Source organism: Panicum virgatum, chromosome 1K (assembly GCF_016808335.1).
Source record: "Panicum virgatum strain AP13 chromosome 1K, P.virgatum_v5, whole genome shotgun sequence".
Classification (NCBI taxonomy): domain Eukaryota; kingdom Viridiplantae; phylum Streptophyta; class Magnoliopsida; order Poales; family Poaceae; genus Panicum; species Panicum virgatum.
In genome coordinates this window covers 51396162-51417028 of record NC_053136.1, presented here as the reverse complement: position 1 = coordinate 51417028, position 20867 = coordinate 51396162, and the positions used below count along the sequence as shown (strand labels likewise).

The window sequence follows — 20867 nt, the reverse complement described above, 5'->3', positions numbered from 1 at the left end:
TCAATTCAATTAGAGTCTGATCTCACTTATCCGGAGCATCCTATCATGATTATTGATCGCAAGGATCGGATTACTCGTCGCACAACTAATCGATTCTACAAAGTTCAATGGAGTAATCACTCCGAAGAAGAAACTACTTGGGAGAAAGAAGAATTTTTGAGATCCAAGTATCCGGACTTTTTAAATGATCATCAAGGTACTTCTCACTTGCCCATCTTATCTTATACGTTCCATCGTGTCTGAATCTCGGGACGAGATTCCTTTAAGGGGGGAAGGCTGTAACACCCCAGTGTTACTGAGCGCTAATCATGAGCTTAGATTCGCTAATTAGGAGTTAATCTTGTCGTTAGCGTAAATCGTGTTCGCGCGGTAAACATTGTTTTAGCAGTGTTCGATCGCGTTTTTGTCTCTGATCCGAGCTTCATTTTAACTTTCGCCCAAAAGCAAAGTTGTAGATTTTCTCGTCCTCTACAACTTTTATTTTGGCCAAATTTCATGTTCCAATGTAAAATTTGGAGTTTTGGATGGTCAAAGTCAGCCAAAAACCACACAAATTCGGTTACTGTGCTCCCGTTTGGTCAGTGCCTCGCCGGCCTCGACATTGGGGTCGCCACGCGTCGGCCGTCGGCGATCCTCGCCTGTCGTGCTCACACACCGTCCTTATCTGCGTGGAGTCGTGCTCGTTTTCGCCTCCCCGTTCCCCTTCCTCGCGTCGCACGGAGTGCACAGCAGAGCCGAGCAACCCTAGTTGCCGCTCATCGCGCCGGTGCCGATTCCAGCCACCCCCTCGCCGCCGTGCTTCGATTCCCCGCGCCCCAAGCCGCGCGACCTCGCCCCGAAGCTCCTTCGTCCCTCCACGAACCCGTTCGCGCCAACCCCGGGCCGAATCGGCCCCTGTGTCACCGACCGCCATTGTTGCTCCGCGCCGAAGCTCTGCCTCGCCGTCGAGCTCCCCTCCCCGGCCTCCCTCCGCTCCAATCGAGTCGCCGGTGAGCTTCTCCGCGCGCCCCTCTCCCTTCCCAACCCTATCCCCGCTCGATTCCGCGGCCGCCGGCGCTGGACCACAGCCGCGCCGCCGTGGTCGCCATGGCGCCGCCGCTGCGCCCGCTGCGGGCTGCCTCCGCGCGGGTCCCAGCCGCGCGGCCGTGCGCCCCCGCTCCGCCGGGCTCTCCTGGCCGCGACGTGCCCCACCCTCTCGCCGGTCTGCGCTGCCGCCGGCGAGAACGCCGCGCCGCCGCCCATGCCCAGCGCTGTCCCGCGCGCTTCCCGCCCCGCCGCGTGTGCACCCTGGCCGCCCCCCATCTCGCGCCCTGCTCGGCCGCGGGCCCCGCGCTGGCTCCGCGCGCGAGCCGCTGCGCTGCCCCGCTGGCCGGCCCATGGCCGCCGCGCGCGCGCAGGCGCGCCGCCGGCGTGAGCGGCCGGGCACGCGAGCAGAGCAGGGGAGCTCGCTCCCCCTCCCTCTCTTTATTTCGCTGACGGGTGGGCCCGTGGCTCTAGTTTTTGTTTTCCTTTTTGGTTGATTTGAGTGAAAGTTTGATAATTGATAGAAAAATACAGGAAAATCCTAAAATTGCAAACCAAATTTTGTTAGGTTTCTAAAATCAAGATCTTCAGTAGAAAAATACTCATGCCTGCAAAATGTCACTTTTGCCCCTGCTTAATTTGTGTTTTGTGTTTAAACTAGTTTATTTAATACCGGGTGTTCCGCTGCTTCAAAAATTGTGAAATTTATTCAGTAGATTAATCTTTGATGTGTAGTCCACTAAAAAAGTTTCAGGTGCATATCCTATGTGCATGTGTGTGGATCTATTAGTGCTTGATTCTTTTCATTTCGATAAATTCTTGTTGCGAGTTAATGTTTCCATGCATGTGTAATCTCAATCAACCAAGCTCCTGTTTTGATTCATGCTGCTCTAGAGTTATGCTAATCCTTCGAAGCGAGTTCATAACTTTTGCTTGATAGGAAACACTTCAGGCTAAAAAGGCCTTAGAACCAAAAGCTGCACATCCGTTCTAAACCTTTGCTATCGTAACCCTAGTTGTAAGGTTGCTCTGTAGACGCTTTTGGAGTTTGGTCCATGTCCTTCGTTGTGAGTAGTGCTTTGCATCATTTCTTGAGTCTCATGCATGGCATATTTTTCCTCGTGTAGCCGCTGACACCGAAGTCGCCTACGAGCTGATTGCCGAGCCGATCCAGGAGCCGCAAGCGGGAGAACAGCAGGAGGACGCAGTCGAGCACGCACCCGAAGAAATTATTAACCCTGCTGACTTGCAAGGCAAGCCCCGGAGCATATCCCTTATTTTAATTACTCCATGTTATACTTTAAGTATTGTGCACTTACGTTCAAGGAATTGATTGGAACCATAGATGCATAATCTTGATTACCCAGTGTCCTTACTAGTGTAGGTATCGCTAGCACTGCTAGGCTTAAGTAAACTCGGTAGAAGACGGGTGATTTCCTGTTACCCGCGATATATAGGGTTGTTACTTCAGCCAGTGTTTTGAGAAATAATGCAATGAGAAGGAAATTGAAGACCGGGCGGAGGGAAAGATGGACGTGGCTATTGAGAAAAGAAAGATGAGTCTCCGCCTGTGTCGATTGAGGACCGTTCCGTTGTTGGCCCTTTGACTGAGGATTGAACAGTACTAACCACATGCCGGAAGTAGGAGGTAGTCGAAACTGGTAAGCTAATTACCTTAATTGCGTCGGAATCTGGGTCTCGACCTGCGGTGCTGGTAGGGTTGACGGATGGTGAAGTAGCCCACAGGTTCACTGGGTGTTCGCACGTGCGGGGCTCATCATCTGGGTGCTTGCGGGCTTGATTCAGACTTCGGGGTAATTATGGGAACAGTTGACGTGTGTGGCCCGACGGGGTTTACGCGTGTCGTGTGAGTTAGGTCCACCTTGCAAGGTTAAATCGGATCGATTCGCCGTGACTCGCGGATATGAGAGCCTTGGTCAATGCGTCGCATCGTAGTAAGAATTGAAAGGACAGAAAGAGAAAAGATGGTTTTATGTGGTGTTCTTGAAAAGATAATATGATTAACCATGTGTGCTCTAGAGAATTAGGCAAACCTAGTTTCTATCTATCAACACAATTGGAGCTAAAATATTGAAAGTAAGGATCCAGTTTTAGTAGTTTTCAGCAAAATAACCCAGAGCCAAAGAGCTGTGCTTGTCTAGGTATTGGGCTAAGTATACCCATAGACGGGTAAGCCTTGCTGAGTATTAGAATACTCAGGGTTTGGTTGTAACCCTTCTGAGCAGGCTGTATTCCGGAAGACTTCGAGGAAATCGGTGCGTCCTGGAGTGGTCAGCCTCTTCCTCCAGGTTGGACGTTTGAGTGGGTTCCGCCTTCTCCGTGATTGCAGGCAGGTGAGCCTCACATCAGTGGGCAAGATGTGAAGTTCGTCTTTTGGTCATCGACGTTATTTATCGTACGGTATTTTGAAGCTTGTTTCAAACCTGTTTGTATTTTCTGCTGCGTTTAAACTCTGTATTCGAAATGTAACTCTGGCTTGTAAAACTTATTTGTAAGTTAATTTGAAGACTTTGTTTAACTCTGGTTGTAAGTTAAGTTTGAAAACCTTGGTTGCTTGTAATCATCTGTGCTCGTCTTTTGGCGAGAGTTCCTGTGCAATCGATCCTGGTTAAAGCAGGCAGTCTGGGTGTACTGGTGAAGTGCAGTAGCAGAGGTTTAAGTTAAAAGGTTAATTAGTGCACTTGATCGGTATTATTTGGACTGTTCTGTGACATGCAGCACCTCGGCGCCCTGGCCCCCTGGCGAATAGGTTCAGTTGTTTGGACCTGTCTGCCACCTGAGCCGTAGAAGATACTCCGAACCTCCTTGGGCATAGGTGCCGCAAAGTTTGCAAGGCAAGCAAGCATCTTGTTCCCTATGTAGCATACAGAACTACAGAGAGAAGAATCAAATTCGCTTATACGGTAGTAATGATACTGCAACTTAGCTGTTTGACGCATGCAGAATCCATTCATGATGTCTGGGACAAAGCGGATGCTCCGGGCCCCCTGGGAGATAGACTCAGTTGTTTTGAGTCTGTCTACCATTGAGACTGGACCTTGATCTGCATGAAACCTTTGAAGCGGATGCCGGGACCCCCTGGTAGGTAGGCTCAATGGTTTGAGGCTGGCTACCTCCAGTCAGGGTTTAACCTGTGTACCACTTCAAAGTTACAGCTTAGTAGCAGGTCCGCGGGACTCATCCTGGACCGGTCCCAGGCTGGTACCAGGTCCGGGGCTCTAGATGCACAGGTCCAGGTAGCTCGGTGCTTGTTACAGAGTGGTGGAGTGCGTAGGCTTAGGGTACGGAACCAGGCTAAGGCGCTACACAGGGCTCTGGACCACTCCAGGAAACAGCACGATCTTTCCGGACCTGGCTTCATCATCCCAGACCCTTCGCAGCAGTGGGTGAGGTCACTTTGTTGTACTCGATCCTTTGAGATATAGGGCTGGACATGCCGTGTAGGACATAGGAAGCCAACTCTTGAGCTGGAACGAGGTCCAGGCCCCTAATTACCCAGCCCCGGGTACTAGGGCACTCGTTACAGGGTGGTGGAGTGTGCAGGCTTTGGGTACGGAACCGGCTAAGCGGCTACACAGGGCTCCGGACCACCCCAGGAAACAAGTACCCCCTCTCCAGAGCTGGTTCTTAGGGGTCCGGACCTCTCTGCCAGCAGCAAGAGGGTCCGGATCTATACGGCAGTCCAGCGACTCAATACAGATCTTAGTTGTAGCAACAAGAGTAGAGGTCCACGCGGGGGTTAGAAAGGTAAAATCTCGGGAATCAGAATGCGAAATTAAATTTTGCCACAAAGACAGAACTAGGAGAAAATCTTTCCTTTGCAATCTTGATGTACATGGCTTTGCGCGATGGATGCCAGAGGCCGAGTTTACGAGGTCGGACCTCTACCGCTCTGAGGCGCGCGTTAGCCGACGATGCGATAGATGCCAGAGGTCGGGTTTACGAGGGTGGCCCCCAACCGCTCTGGACCGCATGCTAACTCTACCTTATTACAAAGGAAAAGTTTATTTCCCTGCTCTGCTTAGGTGTAAAACTTACGCAGATGCTCTATGTTCCATGGGTTGGGCAGTGGCACTCCATCTTCTGTGGCGAGGCGAACGCATCTGGGCCGGCACACCTCTGTAACCTTGAAGGGCCCCTCCTAGCTGGGGGAAAGTTTGTGGAGCCCTGCTCGGTTCAGAATCCGTCTGAGGATGAGGTCACCAGCCCGGAGCTCCCTACTGTGCACAAACCGTTGATGATAGCGCTTGAGTGCCAGGTTGTAGCGTGCATTTCGGATTGCTGCTCGCCACCTTCGTTCGTCAACGAAGTCCACGTCATCACGCCGCAGCTGCTCCTGCATGGATTCGTCAAAAGCCTGGACCCGTGGTGAGCCTAGGTGAATTTCTGGGGGAAGACATGCTTCAGCCCCGTAGGCCAGGAAGAACGGAGTCTCCCTGGTGGCTCGGCTGGGTGTGGTCCGGTTGCCCCATAGTACACATGGAAGTTCATCAACCCATTTGGCACCATGCTTTTTCAAGTAGTTGTAGGTGCGGGTCTTGAGTTCCCTGAGGATCTCTGCATTCGCTCTCTCAACCTGTCCGTTGCTGTGGGGATGTGCCACGGACGCAAAGCATAGCTGGATGCCGATGTCCTCGCAGTACTCTTGGAAGAGTCTGCTTTTGAATTGGGTCCCGTTGTCCGCGATGATGCGGTTTGGGATGCCAAATCTGCACACAATGTACTTGAGGAATGCGACTGCTGATTTCTTTGTGATATTCACCATAGGGGTAACCTCCGGCCACTTTGTGAACTTGTCGATGGCGACGTAGAGGAACCGGTACCCGCCGACGGCCCGAGGGAATGGCCCTAGGATATCCACACCCCACACGGCAAATGGCCATGAGGGCGGAATCATTTGTAGAGCTTGAGCCGGTGTGTGTATTTGTTTTGCATGGAACTGGCATGCTTTGCAGGATTTTACCAGCTCAGCCGCATCCTGGAGTGCTGTTGGCCAGTAGAAACCATGCCGAAAGGCCTTGCCAACAAGCGTGCGAGATGAGGAATGACTTCCACACTCACCTCCATGGATCTCCGCGAGCAGCTCGCGGCCCTCTCCCTGGGAGATGCATCGCATGAGGACACCATTGGCGCCACGGCGGTAGAGATCCCCTTCTACCACCGCGTAGCGTTTAGCCAATCGGACTATGCGCTCAGTGGACACATCGTCATCAGGGAGGATGTTATCTTTCAGGTAGCCCCGGATCTCGGAGAACCATGCATCGGGAGTTCCCTGAGCGGGTGGGGGTGGCTCTATGAGGTCTCCATGATCCTCAATAGAGCACACAGCCCAGGTCGGGCACCATAGGTGGAATGCCGCCGGGACTGCTAGCTTCGAGGTGCTAGCATGATCCCCTTCACCCAGCTCGGCAGGCTGGGCGGTAGGTCTCAGCAGCCGTCTTTCGAAGACGACCTCGGGCACGGATGCCCAGGTAGATGCTCTCGCGGAGAGATCATCCGCTGCTGAGTTGAGTTCGCGGGGAACGTGTTGCAGTTCCAAGGCGTCAAAGTCCTTCTTGAGCTTCCTCACGTGTATGAGGTATGCCGCGAGCTGGGGATTGTTGCAGCTGCAATCCCCTCGGACCTGCTTGATGATTAGCTGAGAGTCCCCCTTCACCAGAAGCTGTCGGACCCCCAGAGACAGGGCTTGCGTCAGACCAAAGATCAGAGTTTCGTACTCCGCCATATTGTTGGTGGCCTTGAACTCAAGGTGCACCATGTACTTCAGCTGATCTCCGTCTGGGTCGATGAGGACCACGCTAGCTCCGGCCCACTTCTCGCGGGCAGACCCGTCGAAGATGAGTGTCCAGTGGGGCTCTGTGAAGACTGGTGTCCTGAGTTCCGGCTCCGGGGGCCCGGCGTTGAAGTCCGGACCCCCAGAATTACTTGGGGAAGGAGTCCATTCCGCTATGAAGTCTGCCAGGATCTGGCTCTTGACTGCGTGGCGAGGCTGGAAGTCCAGTTGGAACTCAGCCAGCTCTGCTGCCCACTTGGCGATATTGCTCGTGGCGTTGGAGTTGTGCAGGATCGCTCTTAGCGGATAAGAGGTCACTACAACAACTTGGTGTGCCTGGAAGTAGTGGCGCAGTTTCCTGGACGCAATAAGTATCGCATAGATAAGCTTATGCGTCTCAAGATACCTGGCCTTCGCCTCGTGGAGGACTTCGCTGACGTAGTAGACTGGCTTTTGGATGGTCCGAACCCTGGTGAGTGGGTCCGGTTCGCCCTTATCCTCCACGTCAGGTCCTTGGGCCCCCAGCGGTCCTGGGCTCCCACTGATACGAGGCTCCTCCGGACCCCCTTGTCGGGGTTCCGGAGCTTTAGGCAGAGGTGAGGCTGACGGTCCCCCGTGTCTGGGGTCTGGCTCACCATCCTTGGTCGGGGAGACCCTGGTGTCCCCCCGGCGAGTTTGCTCCGTCCTTTCGGCGACCAGCACCATGCTGACTGCCTCCGCAGACGCAGCAAGATACAGAAACAACGGCTCACCAGGCTCTGGAGCCACCAATACTGGCAGTGAGGTGAGGTGCTGCTTCAGTTCCTGAAAGGCTTGCTCAGCCTCTTCGGTCCAAGAGAATGAACCGGACCTCCTCAATAGTTTGAAGAAGGGGAGGGCCCTCTCAGCCAGCCTCGATATGAAGCGGCTAAGAGCGGTGAGAGATCCAGTAAGCTTCTGGACATCCTTGATGCGGCCGGGAGGCCTCATCGCTTCGATCGCCTTGATCTTGGCTGGGTTTGCCTTGATGCCTCGATGAGAGACCAGGAAACCCAGTAGCTTCCCCGCTGAGACGCCGAAGATGCACTTCTCGGGGTTCAGCTTCGTGCGCGTGGCGCGGAGCCGGTCGAAGACGAGGGACAAGTCCTCCACTAGTGTAGACCCTACCTTGGTCTTGACCACAATGTCATCAACATACACCTCAACAATATCTCTAATTAAATTACAGAAGGTTTTGTTCATAGCTTGTACAAACGTGGGTAAGGCATTCCTTAGACCATACGGCATGACAATGTAGCAATAAAGCCCATCTACTGTTATAAATGCAGTATGCTTCCTATCCTCTCTAGACATCTGAATCTGGTGAAAACCAGAGTATGCATCTAGGAAAGACAAAAGGTCACACCCGGAGGTGGAGTCCACGATCTGATCAATACGTGAAAGAGGATAAGGGTCTCTAGGACATGCCTTGTTGAGGCTGGTGTAGTCGATGCACATCCGAAGCTTCCCATTGTCCTTTGGGACGACGACCGGGTTGGCCAGCCACTCAGGGTGGTGGACCTCCTCGATGAAGCCAGCATGTAGGAGCTTGTGGACGTCTTCGTGAATGAAGTTCTGCCGCTCCACAGACTGCTTTCGAGGCTTCGGGCGCACCGGCGTGGCGTCGGGGTAGATCCTCATATTGTGCTCGATCACTTCCCTGGGGATCCCGGGCATCTGCGACGGTTTCCAGGCGAACACATCGACATTTGCCCAGAGGAAAGCGATGAGCGCGTCTTTCTATTTCTCCTCCAGGTTCCCCGCGATGCGGGTGGTCCCAGAGGAGTCCGCCCTGATCTGGACCGTCTTCACGGGGACATCATCCGGATTGGACGGCGGAACCCTGGGTGTCTTTGCAGGCGCCCTGGGTTGCGAGGGGGATGGGTCCTCCTCGGAACGCGCTGCCTCCGCTGCCAGAGCATGCAGTCTCTCGACTGCAGCGACAGCAGCGGTGCGGTCGCCCTGCACGGTGAGGACACCAGCAGGGGAAGGCATCTTCAAGACCAAATACCCGTAATGAGCAATGGCCATGAAGCGGTAGAGTGCCGGCCGGCCAATGATGGCGTTGAACGGGAGGTTCACCTCCGCGACATCGAACAGAACGCTCTCTGTGCGGAAGTTCTCCTCTCTCCCGAACGTGACCGGAAGTGTGATGCTCCCCAGAGGGAACACCGGATGTGGGCCCACTCAGGAGAATGGGCGAGAGGGAGTCAGCTTGGACTCCGGAATCTGCAGCTGCTTGAACGCTGCATAGCTGATGACGTTGAGGCCAGCCCCCCCATCGATCAGCACGTGATAGAGCCTCACATTGGATATGACAGGGGCGGTGACTAGAGGTAGTACACCAGCCCCAGCCATATTCTCCGGGCAGTCGGATGGCCCAAAAGAGATGGTGGTGTTCATCCACCTCTGGTGCGGCGCCGCCTTCGGGACCCCTGGCTTCACCGAAAGGACCTCTCAGCGAAGGATCTTCACGTCCCGCCGGGAGACAAGCTCCTCGCTTCCGCCGTACATTACGTACAGCTTCTTGCGGCGGTTGCCGTTGTCGGAATCGGAGTCGTCGTCGTGGTAGACGCCCTTCAGCTCCCGAGCGGGGGACTGGTACCCTAGCTCCTTCTCCCCAGCAGCGGCTCCGCTGTCGGAGGCCTTCTCCTTGCCAGGCCGCTGGCGAGGGGGGCGATCCGTCCTTGGAGGACTGCTCACGCCGCCCACCGAGGACTGCTCACGCCGCCCACTGACCCGCTTCGCGAGCTTCTGGATCTCGCGGCAGTCAGCGGCGCTGTGACGAGCGGTGGGATGCACTAGGCATGAACCTCCGCTTCCACCTTGCGGGCGAGGGCGCTTGCCATGTGCATTCTGGCCCCCGGCCGCTGGTGCTGCTGGTGCAGCGACTGGTCCACCAGAATGCGGCTCCCCGCGACTCCGGTTCTTGTCTTCTTCTTCTTGCCACCGCCCTGAGCGGTAGCACCGGAGCCGCCAGCCTTGGTGTCTCCGTCTTGGGGGGCTGAGTGCCATGCACGGCCCTCAGCGGCCCTGGCACACTTGTCTGCCAGGGAGAAAAGCGTAGTAATGCTCTCCACCTCGTGCGTCGCCAGCTTCTCGAGCATCTTCTCGTCACGTACCCCTGGCAGAAAGCAGTGATAATAGATGCATCGGAGATACGAGGAATGGTACCCCGTACCTTGGTGAAGCGCGAGATGAAGGCCCGGAGCGTTTCTCCGGGTTTTTGCCTCACGGCGTGAAGGTGTGCCTCCACACCATGCTGCTGGTATGCGCTGGCGAAGTTTGCTGTGAACCTCGCACAGAGCTCCTCCCAGGACTGGATCATCCTAGGTGTGAGGTTCATGAGCCAAGTCCGGGCTGGCCCAGACAAGGCTACATGAAAGTAGCTCGCCATGACTGTGTCATTACCACCAGCTGCTGTGATGGCGGTAACGTACACTTGCAGGAATTTCGACGGGTTAGTGGTACCGTCGTACTTCTCCGGCAGGTGCGGGCGGAACTTGGACGGCCATGCCACCGTGCGGAGGTACTCTGCCAGCGCAGCGCAGCCCACACCAGCCACCGGGGCGCACGCCTGTATCCGGGCATTCACTGGAGGCTTGGGTGCCGCCACGTCCAAATCGGCATTGAGGTTGCGTCCCTCAATGTTGAGACGGCGCTCTTGCGCCCTCTCGACGGAGATGCGGGCATCCTCTCCCGCGCGCCGGCGGTTGAACTCCGCCCGCAAGTCTTCTGTCCGTGCACCCCTCATGGTGGGGGAGCGCACAGATGCCGACGCACCGCCCTGGCGCTGGTGGTAGGGTACCACCGCATTGCCGGGCGGAGGTCGTTGTCCAGTCCTTGCAGAACTGGGGGAGGCCTGAGCCAGATGGAGGAGACAGTCAACGTCGTCCCGCCACTGCCTCAGGGCATCTGGCGAGGCTGTAGCAGCCGGAGGGTTGCGAAACAACTCCCTAGCCGCCGCCAGCGCTCCGCCGCTCGCAGCCTGCGAGGGGGCCCGTGACGGCCGCCCTGTCCCTTGCCGTCGAGCAGCGCGCACTGCCGCCGACGGTGCCTGCCCCACAGGCACAGTTGCCCCTGGAGCAGGAACTCGGGAGGCGTGTGGCGTGGAGGACGCCACACCCTCCGTCATCTCCACGTTGTCCACACGAACCATGGAGACGGGGAAGAGATGAACTGCGACCAACTAGTTCCCCTACCTGGCGCGCCAAATGTCATGGTGCTGCAAACCACAGCCGGGTGGCGGAAGGCACCCGCCTAAGCCCAGATGGTGTGTACTCAGGGGTTAGCTAGTCCTAGTTCGATCTTGCTCAAGAACACGATGAACACAGCGGGATTAGAGTGGTTCGGGCCGCCGGAGCGTAATACCCTACGTCCACTGTGTGTTGTATTGCCTTGTCTCGAGAGAGTTCGCGAGAGCTTGTGTGTGTCTGGAGAGCCTGTTTTGTACAGCGAGCGCCTCCCTTTTATATCTCAAGGGGGCGCGTACATGGCCGTTGGGACCCCGACAGGTGGGCCCAACGATGAAGTACAAGATAACGTACAGTTCATAATTATGGCGTCGCAGGCGAAGGAGATCCCTCTCTTGGATTCCATGCCTGCTCCCGGAATCCTCCGTCCGGCGTGTCCAGGCGCTGTCTTGTCGGAGTGGCGCCAGGCATAGCTAGTGGCGTTGCCTGCCACGTAGCTGAACGGGCCGCGTAGCTTGCGGCGTAGGAGGCATGATGGAAAAGTGTCATGCCGTCGTATCCAATTAATGCGGCAGACGGGCTCTGCGCGGGCGCGGCACAGGCGGCTACACTGTGTACCTTGGTAATACACGGTGCACAGTGAGGCCTGACAAAGGCTGTCCCGTGTGCCGCGATGACAGAGCACGCCTCAACCATCTGCATTAAATGCGGTGGGCGCGCGAGTCTTCCAGCGAAAGACTTACGCACGAGTCCGTGCCTGTGCCTCCGGGTCACGTGGCGGCTCCGGACCCCACGCGGTAAGGGAGGTCCGGATGGACGCAGGAGGTCCCGGACCCCTATGGGGGGTCCGAGGCCTCGGCTGTCAGCCCGGAGTTTTCCTTCCTTAGGGACATGTGGCGTCTCCGGACCCATCCCCAGGCGGAGGACGGGTCCGGGGCCATTGGCTTGGTGAGGAAAGAGCCTGACCCGTGGGGCCTGGCTACTCCGTCCTTTGCGCGCAGTTACGGATAACTACGCGGGTCCTGTCTTGCCGCAGTAAGAGTGGGTATCCCTGTTACAGGGTACCGACAGTACTAATATAATAGATGCATTCTCTTGGTGTAACCATTTATATTTGTAGTCATTTTTCTGATGGACTGTTGAGTTGTTCATTCCTCTTTTTTTTAAGGACATGTTCATTCCTCTTTTTTTTAGGACATTTTCATTCCTCTTTATTTCTTGAAAATGGATATTGAAATACATGTGATCCTGTCTCTTCCCTTTGGTCATTTTCAGCTTAAAGAACTAGAGAAATTGGGTCCTAAAAGGGGAGTGATCAGTCAGTCTGTGAAGGATGTTGTGCAAAGCCTGGTGGATGATGATCTTGTCTTGAAGGACAAAATAGGGACTTTTGTAAGTTTGATCATGGATCAAGAGTAGTTTGACTGCCGACACAATGGAGTGGCCATTTACATATAGGATTTGCAATAAAATTAATTGTTGTGTTGTTCAAGGAAGGATTCTTTATTGTTCAATAACATGTGCACTAGCTGCATATAACCACAACTTTGCATGGTTTCTACATTGCAAACAAAATTGGTCTGATTGTCCATACCCCTTTTTGTATCTAGCTTCCAAACTAAAACAGTTTCCTTGTAGGTGTACTTTTGGAGTCTTCCAAGTTGTGCTGGGAACCAGGTACTCTTATGATCATCATCTCAGCTCTTCTTGCCTCCACACTCTGGTACTGGATGCACTGTAATTGCTAACTGAAAATAATTTTGTTTACTGAGTAACACATGTGGGGAGTAAGCAGACCATAAGTCAAAAGATGCATTAAGCATTATGTGAATTCCTTTCTACAGTATGTAATCACCAAGTACTGTATATGATCGATTACTGTATGCATGATGAGAAAATGTTGAATTTCTGAACATATATTATGATGTCATTACTAATATTTCATAAAAGGAGCTCTCAACACCGTCACCTCTCTACTGCCGCAGTCTTCTGTAGTCCCTTTCCCGCTGGAATCCTCTAATGAAAGACCATGAAACTTATTTCCTCTCAATCCCAGCCAGATCTACCCCCGTCCCCTAATCTTCACAGCCTGACTGCCATCATTCCCAGACACAGAAGATGGGGACCCATCAGCAGTTCATTTTCCTTTCTTTTCTGTTCCCGAAATCTTCTGGTGGTGCAGGAGGGCACTCTTGGAGCTGCTATCTGCGCTGTGTGCTTCTCGTTTTTCTGCATTCCCAGATCCTTTGCACCAGAAGGGCATCTTCTTGCTCGGTTGGCATACATCAATGCAGTGTCATGGTGATTTGATTGCTACTTGCTAAAGGCAATCATGTACATTGTCTAGACAACCTCTTCTTCCTTTAGAGCTAATTCCATGATGACCATTGGTTGGACCGTTGGTGTGTCAATCAGTCTGCATAGTGAAGCATCTTCCGTCCATCCATGTTGCAGTGGTTCAACAAGTTAAAGCTGTATACACCATCTTGTCCTGACGTGTATAGTAATAACTTGGTTTGTAGCTCGGGCGCTGGAGCCTTGGCTGCTCCGTCTCCTTGTGGAGGGAGCTTAGTGAAGGCTTCGGCTCCATTTTCGATGTTGACATCCCTGGAAGACTTGTTTGCAATTTTTATTTACTTTTATGTCCTCTTTTCTGTGCTCATAGACCATAGAATAGTTAGTCCTTATGGTAGTATCACTTTCCCAAAATAAAAAATCAAGCTAGTTACTTTATGGAAGCTTTGCGAGATGAAAAGATAATTATCACTGTCTATCGCTTGTAAAGGCTCACTGTACATCTGTACACTTGGTATTACAGATAAAATACTTGAGGAATCAAGATAAGATGCATTTAGGGGTCCTGCTTGTGTATCTCTCAGTGCGCTTTGCTAATTCTAATTCCGAGCTGATGAACTTTATGCCAACCTTTCTTCCTTGGATTTGTTTGTAGCTGAGGAATGCTTACAATAAGTTGGAATCTGATCTCTCAAACTCTAAAAAGCGTTATCTGGAGCTTGTTGAACATAGAGACAACTTGAAAAGAGGCAGGGAAGACTCTGTAAGTTGTTTTGTATATTGTTAGACAGCTGTGCAGCAATCATGTTGACACAACTGATACAGTGCATTGCTATAGGAAGAGAGAGAATCAGCTCTGGAGGAGCTGAAGGCTGTAGAACTACACCATAAGAAGCTCAAGGTACCCTTATTCCTTATTCTATTCAGTGGTTCTCTTAGTGCTATCTTCAGCTCAACAATGTCTTGACAATTTCAGGAAGAACTAGCTGCATATGCAGACAGTGATCCAGCTGCAGTACAAGCAATGAGTATGAGTTTGAACACCCCTCTTATATACAATCCTTTACCCTTGTATAGATGAGCACATTACTGTTATTAATACATATGATTTTTTTTTCGGCATGGCTTCTCTCCATCCAAGTTCTAGCAGTATCTTTACCTGATGAATATGTCTAAGTATGCAAACCTTCCCCTCATTTTAATTACTACTGTATGCTGATAATTGCAGAGGATGCTATTGATGTTGCTCATTCAGCAGCAAACAGGTGGACAGGTACTGGTCCTTCTGCTGATGAACTCCGCTCAATATATGTCCAATATCTGTCATTCTAAGGCTACTGTCATTTTGAATCACATTTCAGACAACATTTTCACTTTGCAACAATGGTGTTCAACTACATTTCCACAAGCAAAAGAGCAACTTGAACATATGTACAGGGAGGTAGGTTCTGTTCTCTTCTTGGAAGTGTTCCGGATGAACTAGTGCCTCGATGTCTTAGGTATTCAGATATCCGGATGAACTCTTGATTACTCTAAGGAGTATGGAAATTTTGCTATGTGCTTCTACTTGAAAAAAGAGGAAAAAGTGAAATGGCATTCTGTATGAGCTGACCTTTAGATGCACTAATGCCTAACACATGTCATTACAACCCATAATCCGTAAGAATCAATAAATGATTGAGTGAATTAACATGTTGTACATTAGGATGAGCGTATTACAGAACCTTCTCCCTTTTTTTTCTCCCTAGACCATATGAACTGCTCAATTGCAAACCTTAATTGTTTGTAGGTACAATGGTTTGCTAGGTTCACATTACAAGGAGCAATAAAATTAAGAACAGTTCTTTTCTTCAATCCCGCATGTTTGTCTAATCCAAGCATTTAACTTTAAAATTCCAATATCCTCATTTCCTTTTGCGAGCCATTTTTTTTCCTTCCTAGGATTCTGTCCTGGTTTCTCTTTAATTGTTCTTGTGTAAACTCAGGTGGGGATAACTGAAGATTTCGAGTATCTGCAGTGATGCCCAACAGCCTGTGCTATTAATATTACGCCGTTGTATATAATCATCCTCGGTACAAACTGTTATGTGAGCAGATTGTGCAGTTACCTAACAGTAAATGGTATTTGCCTCCTAGACGTTTGTTACTGAATGAGATACCTTCAGATGTCAGCAGAGAAATGATTAGCCTCAAGTAGGATTGTCATCTTCCTTTCAGACAAACACATTCATGTAAGAGAATTACGATCTGGTGAAGCATGTTAAAACGTGGAACAAATGGGGTCGGTGATATGAATAAAAGCTCTCCGTCTTTGGCCCTGGCCCGCCTCTCGTAAATTAGATTTGGATATTTTCTCCCTGTTCGTAGTCATTTTGTAGATTTTTTTTTTTGCTGATGAAAAGCACCGCCACTTGTCAGATGGAGGTACTAATGTTAGGGCCAATTGGAACTCTTGAACTAACACCAACGCATCACCGGGGCACATTTACTGTCGAATCAACAATAGACTGTTCTAGGATGACCTGATTACTGATGATTTTTTTTTGTGTGTGTATAGGCATGACCCCTTGCAATAGGACCCATATATTTGTTGCAAATGGCAGTAGGGGGTGGAGGATAGTTCACGTCTCTGGGTGTTGCTTGGTGTAGAAAATATGCGTGCACATGGATTTTGGTTCGTGTGTGTGTGTTGGGGGTGGGGTGGTGGTGGGGGTGGGGTGGGGGGTGGTGTTTGATGGTAACCATACGACCAATAGACTCCTCATATCTTTCTTAGTTTGGGTAAATAGAGATTTTGGTGAAGAAAATATTCTCCACCTGCCTCTTCTAGAAAAGTTGTTGGAAAATATAAGAATATAGAAAGCAATTTTTATTCAAGTGACTCTCTAAATGATGATTTAGAGTGTAGATTTTAGAAAGACTCTAAATGATGATTCATGACGACTGAAGAGCTAACGGCCCCAACCTGTCCAAACTCGTATCAACCGTTACCCGCTCAAATTAACGGCCGCGATTAGTTAGAGCTACACAAAGTAAAGGCCATCTTGCCGGTCGTCTTCTTCCCCGGTCTCCTCAGCTGTTCCCCCCATCTACACTCCTGAACCCTAAGCCGTGGTGTGATCCGTTCCGCCATGGAAGCGGCAGCTCCACCACCTCCGCTCCCGCTCCTCCCAGACTTCAACCCAGGGGTCCGGTGCTTCCTCGACGCCCGGTTCCGCTCGGCGGCCGACCTCGCCACGGCCGCCGACGTTGAGGCCGAGATCCGCGGGCGCTGCTCGGAGCTCGAAGCCTTAGTATCCGACCTGTCCGTACGCATATACGAAGCTGCCGCAGCGTACTCGTCTTGCCGCGAGGCCGCTGGTTTGGCCCTTCGTGGCGTCCGCGTCGGGCTTGGTGCCCTCAAAGCCTCCATCTCCACAGGTATCTCGAACACACACTCACGAGGATTCTCAAATTGAGAGCTTACTAAGTACATAGCTTCTGTAATTTCATGATATTCTGCGATTTTAGGGATTGGAGAAGAGGTTGAGGTTGGAACGGAGAAGATGCAGTTTGAGCAACTCCCTGCTCTAGCCTCCGAGGTGGCGAGGGTGGAGATGGTCAGAGAGTACGCCGGTGAGTATAGAAGTTCTGAAATTAGATTCCCACTATGCTTGAGATTTTGAATCACTGTCTCCGTGCTGCCAATTTTCCTCATTATTTATATTCCAAGCATTAGAGTACGTGCTATGAACCTACCATGTAAGTCTAGTATGTGTTCCATCCAATATCTGCTTGGTTAATGATCGGCTATGGGTTGAACCATTATGTTAGGCATATAAGAGGTACATAACTTATGCGTGATGTTGAAATTGACAGATGTTTAATTGTGAAATTTATGTTGATACGATGTTCAATGTGCAGCTTGATTACTTTTTAGCAATGCGCTCTATGACTTTTGATGCGTTGGGCTAATTATTGTGGGAGCAAGTCGGTGTTGGTGATAGAAGCTGCTGTTTGGTTTGGTTGATAACTATGTTTGGTTGCTGTTGATCTAGCCTGATACCAATTGGAAGGATGATGATATGTATCCTTGCGTTAAGCCAATAACTCAATCATTTGGCACTGGATCTGAAATTGTTGCGGTCTCTTTTTTTCTCATATCCATTCTTTCGTGCTAGCTCCAATCAAGTGTGCTCTTAATCTCTACTCTTCTTAGAATCCTGAAAGAAGATGTAATTATATGTCATGGTATTGAATGAAAAAGACGGTCTAAGCTATTGTACTAATTTAATTATACAATTATAATGGAACGAAATTTGTGGAGTAGGGTAATCTTGGACTTGTATGAAGATAATAAATTTAATTGTTAAAACTAATTTAACCAAACTCCTACATATTTCAACTATTCCACTTGGTATTGGATATCAATTATGACAACCTGCTGTCCATATCTCCGAGCCCTTATCTTGGCTTTTTATTTTTCAGAATGTCTCTGTAGTACTTTATTGTTAACTTTGCAACTGGTGTATTGTTAACGGTAGGTTATCCTATACAGAAACGGCTCTAAAGCTTGACAGTTTGGTGGGCGATGTAGAAGATGCTGTATCTTCTTCTGTCAGTAGAAAACTGAAATCTGTTGGGGACAATTCAGAGGTATGGATCTTGTCATATTATCATTCTTGGGACAGTCAACTTGACAGCTGCTAATTTTTGCATTGCCTATATTTTTCTCAGAAAACACATCATGTTGTGATTGGATATCTTAAAAACATAGAAGATATTTTAGCTTCGGTAACCACGACTAGAACACAATGGGCTTGCCTTCTATCTGCCGTGGATCACAGAGTGGACCGATCTTTAGCTATACTAAGACCACAAGCCATTGTTGATCATCGAGCTCTTCTGTCATCCCTTGGTTGGCCTCCTTCATTGGCTGGCTCCAAATTTTCAAGTATTGATTCAGGAAAACAAGCAGAGATTGTGAACCCATTATTTTCAATGACGGGTGACTTGAAGAGCAAGTATTCTGAGAGCTTTCTTTCACTATGCTACTTGCAGGAACTGCAGAAACGCAGAAAAGCTCGACAACTGAAAGGGCATAATGTGGGCAATCAATTACGGCAACCATTATGGGTAATTGAAGAGCTAGTAAATCCAATATCTACAGCAGCACAACACCACTTCTCAAAATGGACTGACAAGCCTGAATTTGTTTTTGCTCTTTCTTATAAGATAATTAGAGATTTTGTTGATTCGATGGATGAGATTCTACAGCCCCTTGTGGATAAGGCCAAACTTATTGGGTATAGTTGTAGAGAGGAGTGGATTTCAGGAATGGTCATTGCATTGTCTACATACTTGGCGAAAGAGATATTTCCTAAGCAGATTGAACTTCTTCAAGAAAGTAGCTCAGGCGATGCAGGCTGCATGCCGTATCAGGCTAGAGTCTCATGGCTCAGTCTTGTTGATCTGATGATATCTTTTGACAAGCGAACTCAAGATTTAATCTCAGGTACAGGACTCCTACTTACGGTAAGGGATGATGACAATTGGCAGCGGATCTCAGTCCTCTCTGTCTTCTGTGATCGGCCAGATTGGCTTGAAGTGTGGGCAGAGATTGAGAGACAAGAGACCCTTGATAAACTGAAATCAGCAATGGAGTTAGAGAAAAATTGGAGTACAAGGAATCAAGGAACAATGCTTGAGTACGGATCAGATGATTACAAGTCTCCAGTAATTACCACTGCCGTTCAGCAGAGCTTGTCTTTGCTAATTGATCGTGCTCGTCCTGTCCCAAGCATTGCACTTAGGGCAGAATTCATTAGGATGTCTGCTTCTCCTATTATATCTGAATTCCTTGGTTACATGCTCCGGAGGTGTCAAGAAGCCGAGGGACTAACTGCTCTGGCAGATGATAATGCTCTGCTCAAGGTATCTCAATCCATCAATGCTGCTCGATACTTTGAATCCACGTTGACAGAATGGTGTGAGGATGTTTTCTATCTTGAAATGGAAAATTTATCTGTAAATGGTGAGGGTGGGTGTATCTTTCAGCAAGAGATAAATCATCTGAAAGAGTTCGGAGTGGAATGGGTTAACAAGATTACCACTGTCATTTTACGTGCATTTGATTCTCGTTCTCGGGATTATCTGAAAAATAAGAGGCAGTGGCTGGAGAAATCAGAGGGGCCTGCTGTATCCAGAGCCTTCATAGAATCTTTAGACTACATGCAAGGGCAGCTATCTAAACTGGAAGGTGGCCTAAATGCCCTTGATTTTGTGACCGTATGGAGAAGTGTCGCAAGTGGGGTAGACCAGCTGCTTTTCGCCGGCATTTTCACAGGCGGCACAAAGATTAGCAATGGTGGAGTAGAAAGGCTTGAGGGTGACCTGAGCGTTTTGTTTGCTGTATTTTCAGCGTGGTGTCTAAGGCCCGAAGGCTTCTTCCCAAGACTGTCCGAGGGACTGAGGTTACTGAAGGTTGACGAGCAGCAGGTAAGAGATGGCGTGTTTACAGATAAGAATTGGTTGAGGCAACATGGTATTAGGCATCTGACAGCTGCTGACACTGAGAAGGTAATAAAAAACCGGGTGTATGAGGCATGATAACAAGTTGGTGACTAACATCAGCCTGAAGGTGAAAAAAGAGTTACCTCATTCGAAAGAGTTTACAGTACTGTTTTACTTCATAGCTTATACAGACTTGTATCTTCTCATCAACAGATCCATTCGTTGCTTGTTGACTGGTGTAATAATGTACACTGTTGGAATATATATGGAGAAAGATGAAAACATGATATTGCAAATACTCTGGTGTTTCCTTTTACAGAAAAGGCTGCGCACCCTCTCCCTTGAAGGGCCAAGAAAGCAGCTTTTTCCCTAAAGCTGTGCACCGTTGGGAAACTGAAGCGCACCGAGGACTGGTGAATCAGTGACTCAGTGAGGTTTTGACGGCCTGCCTCTTTCAGGGAACCGTGCATTTCCCTTTTCTTGGTCCGCTCCAGTCTCGCCGAACCTGCAGAAGCGCGGAGCGGCGGCGCTGCACGTCTGCGCAGAGCGGATTCACTAGAAGCCATGCCAGGCGTTCCATGGAAACATTTCGCTTCAGTTTCAGCTTGCTCCCTTTTTCAAAAAAAAAAAAGTTTCAGCTTGCTCGTAAGCCGCTTAAGTGCTTAACCCGGCCCGGATCCGTCCCCAGTTCCCCACCCGCTCGGCGCAACGTGCGCTCGTGCCTCTCACACGTCGCCGACGGGCGCGGCGCACCGCCAGGCCCGACACGACCACAACCGGAGCGTTAATGCGGCGGAGGCGCGCAACAACTTTTCGGTGCACGGCCTCGGGCCCGAGAGACTCCGGGAAGCTCCGCCTTAATCAGGGCGTGCCCGCGTGCCTCCCGGCCCCGAACCACCGCCGGGCTAGCGCTGTCTGTCAGCCACCCACCTAACCCTGGGCCTTGGCCAGAGCTCAACGATCGATCGATCGCGGAAAAGATGGAAGGCCGGAGAGGGGGACAGGCGGGGGCGTCCCGGCCGCTGATACGAGCGATCCGGCGGGCGGCACCA

At 50.7% G+C, this 20867-nt stretch overlaps 2 protein-coding genes across 3 annotated transcripts in view; both read left to right on the top strand.

The window, feature by feature from the left end:
* Window positions 1-15642, top strand: part of LOC120656285 (meiotic nuclear division protein 1 homolog) — a 34273-nt gene extending 18631 nt beyond the window's left edge. Inside the window, exons 3-10 of the mRNA XM_039934332.1 lie at window positions 12304-12420; window positions 12667-12705; window positions 13979-14086; window positions 14162-14224; window positions 14300-14351; window positions 14552-14596; window positions 14685-14764; window positions 15309-15642. Of these exons, the coding sequence (XP_039790266.1) occupies window positions 12304-12420; window positions 12667-12705; window positions 13979-14086; window positions 14162-14224; window positions 14300-14351; window positions 14552-14596; window positions 14685-14764; window positions 15309-15344 (540 nt within the window). The 3' untranslated portion in view covers window positions 15345-15642. The remainder of the gene's footprint in view (window positions 1-12303; window positions 12421-12666; window positions 12706-13978; window positions 14087-14161; window positions 14225-14299; window positions 14352-14551; window positions 14597-14684; window positions 14765-15308) is intronic.
* Window positions 15643-16332: 690 nt separating this feature from the next.
* LOC120641813 (RINT1-like protein MAG2) lies at window positions 16333-20113 on the top strand. 2 transcript variants are annotated; one of them, XM_039918078.1, is made up of 4 exons: window positions 16333-16743; window positions 16834-16938; window positions 17861-17958; window positions 18364-20113. In XM_039918078.1, the coding sequence occupies exons 1-4, from the start codon at window positions 16455-16457 to the stop codon at window positions 19909-19911; spliced, it is 2040 nt and encodes a 679-aa protein (XP_039774012.1). In that variant the 5' UTR covers window positions 16333-16454; the 3' UTR covers window positions 19912-20113. The 2 variants fall into 2 exon arrangements, with proteins under 2 accessions (XP_039774012.1, XP_039774004.1); XM_039918070.1 differs by having other exon boundaries at window positions 18040-20113.
* The last annotated feature ends 754 nt before the right edge of the window (window positions 20114-20867 follow it).

Bases quoted from the DNA above. Each gene is read 5' to 3' on its own strand.
- LOC120641813 (XM_039918070.1), top strand. From the start codon at position 16,455: ATGGAAGCGGCAGCTCCACCACCTCCGCTCCCGCTCCTCCCAGACTTC. The intron at 16,744-16,833 runs GTATCTCGAACA...CTGCGATTTTAG, and splicing joins CAAAGCCTCCATCTCCACAG to GGATTGGAGAAGAGGTTGAG. The intron at 17,959-18,039 runs GTATGGATCTTG...TATTTTTCTCAG, and splicing joins CTGTTGGGGACAATTCAGAG to AAAACACATCATGTTGTGAT.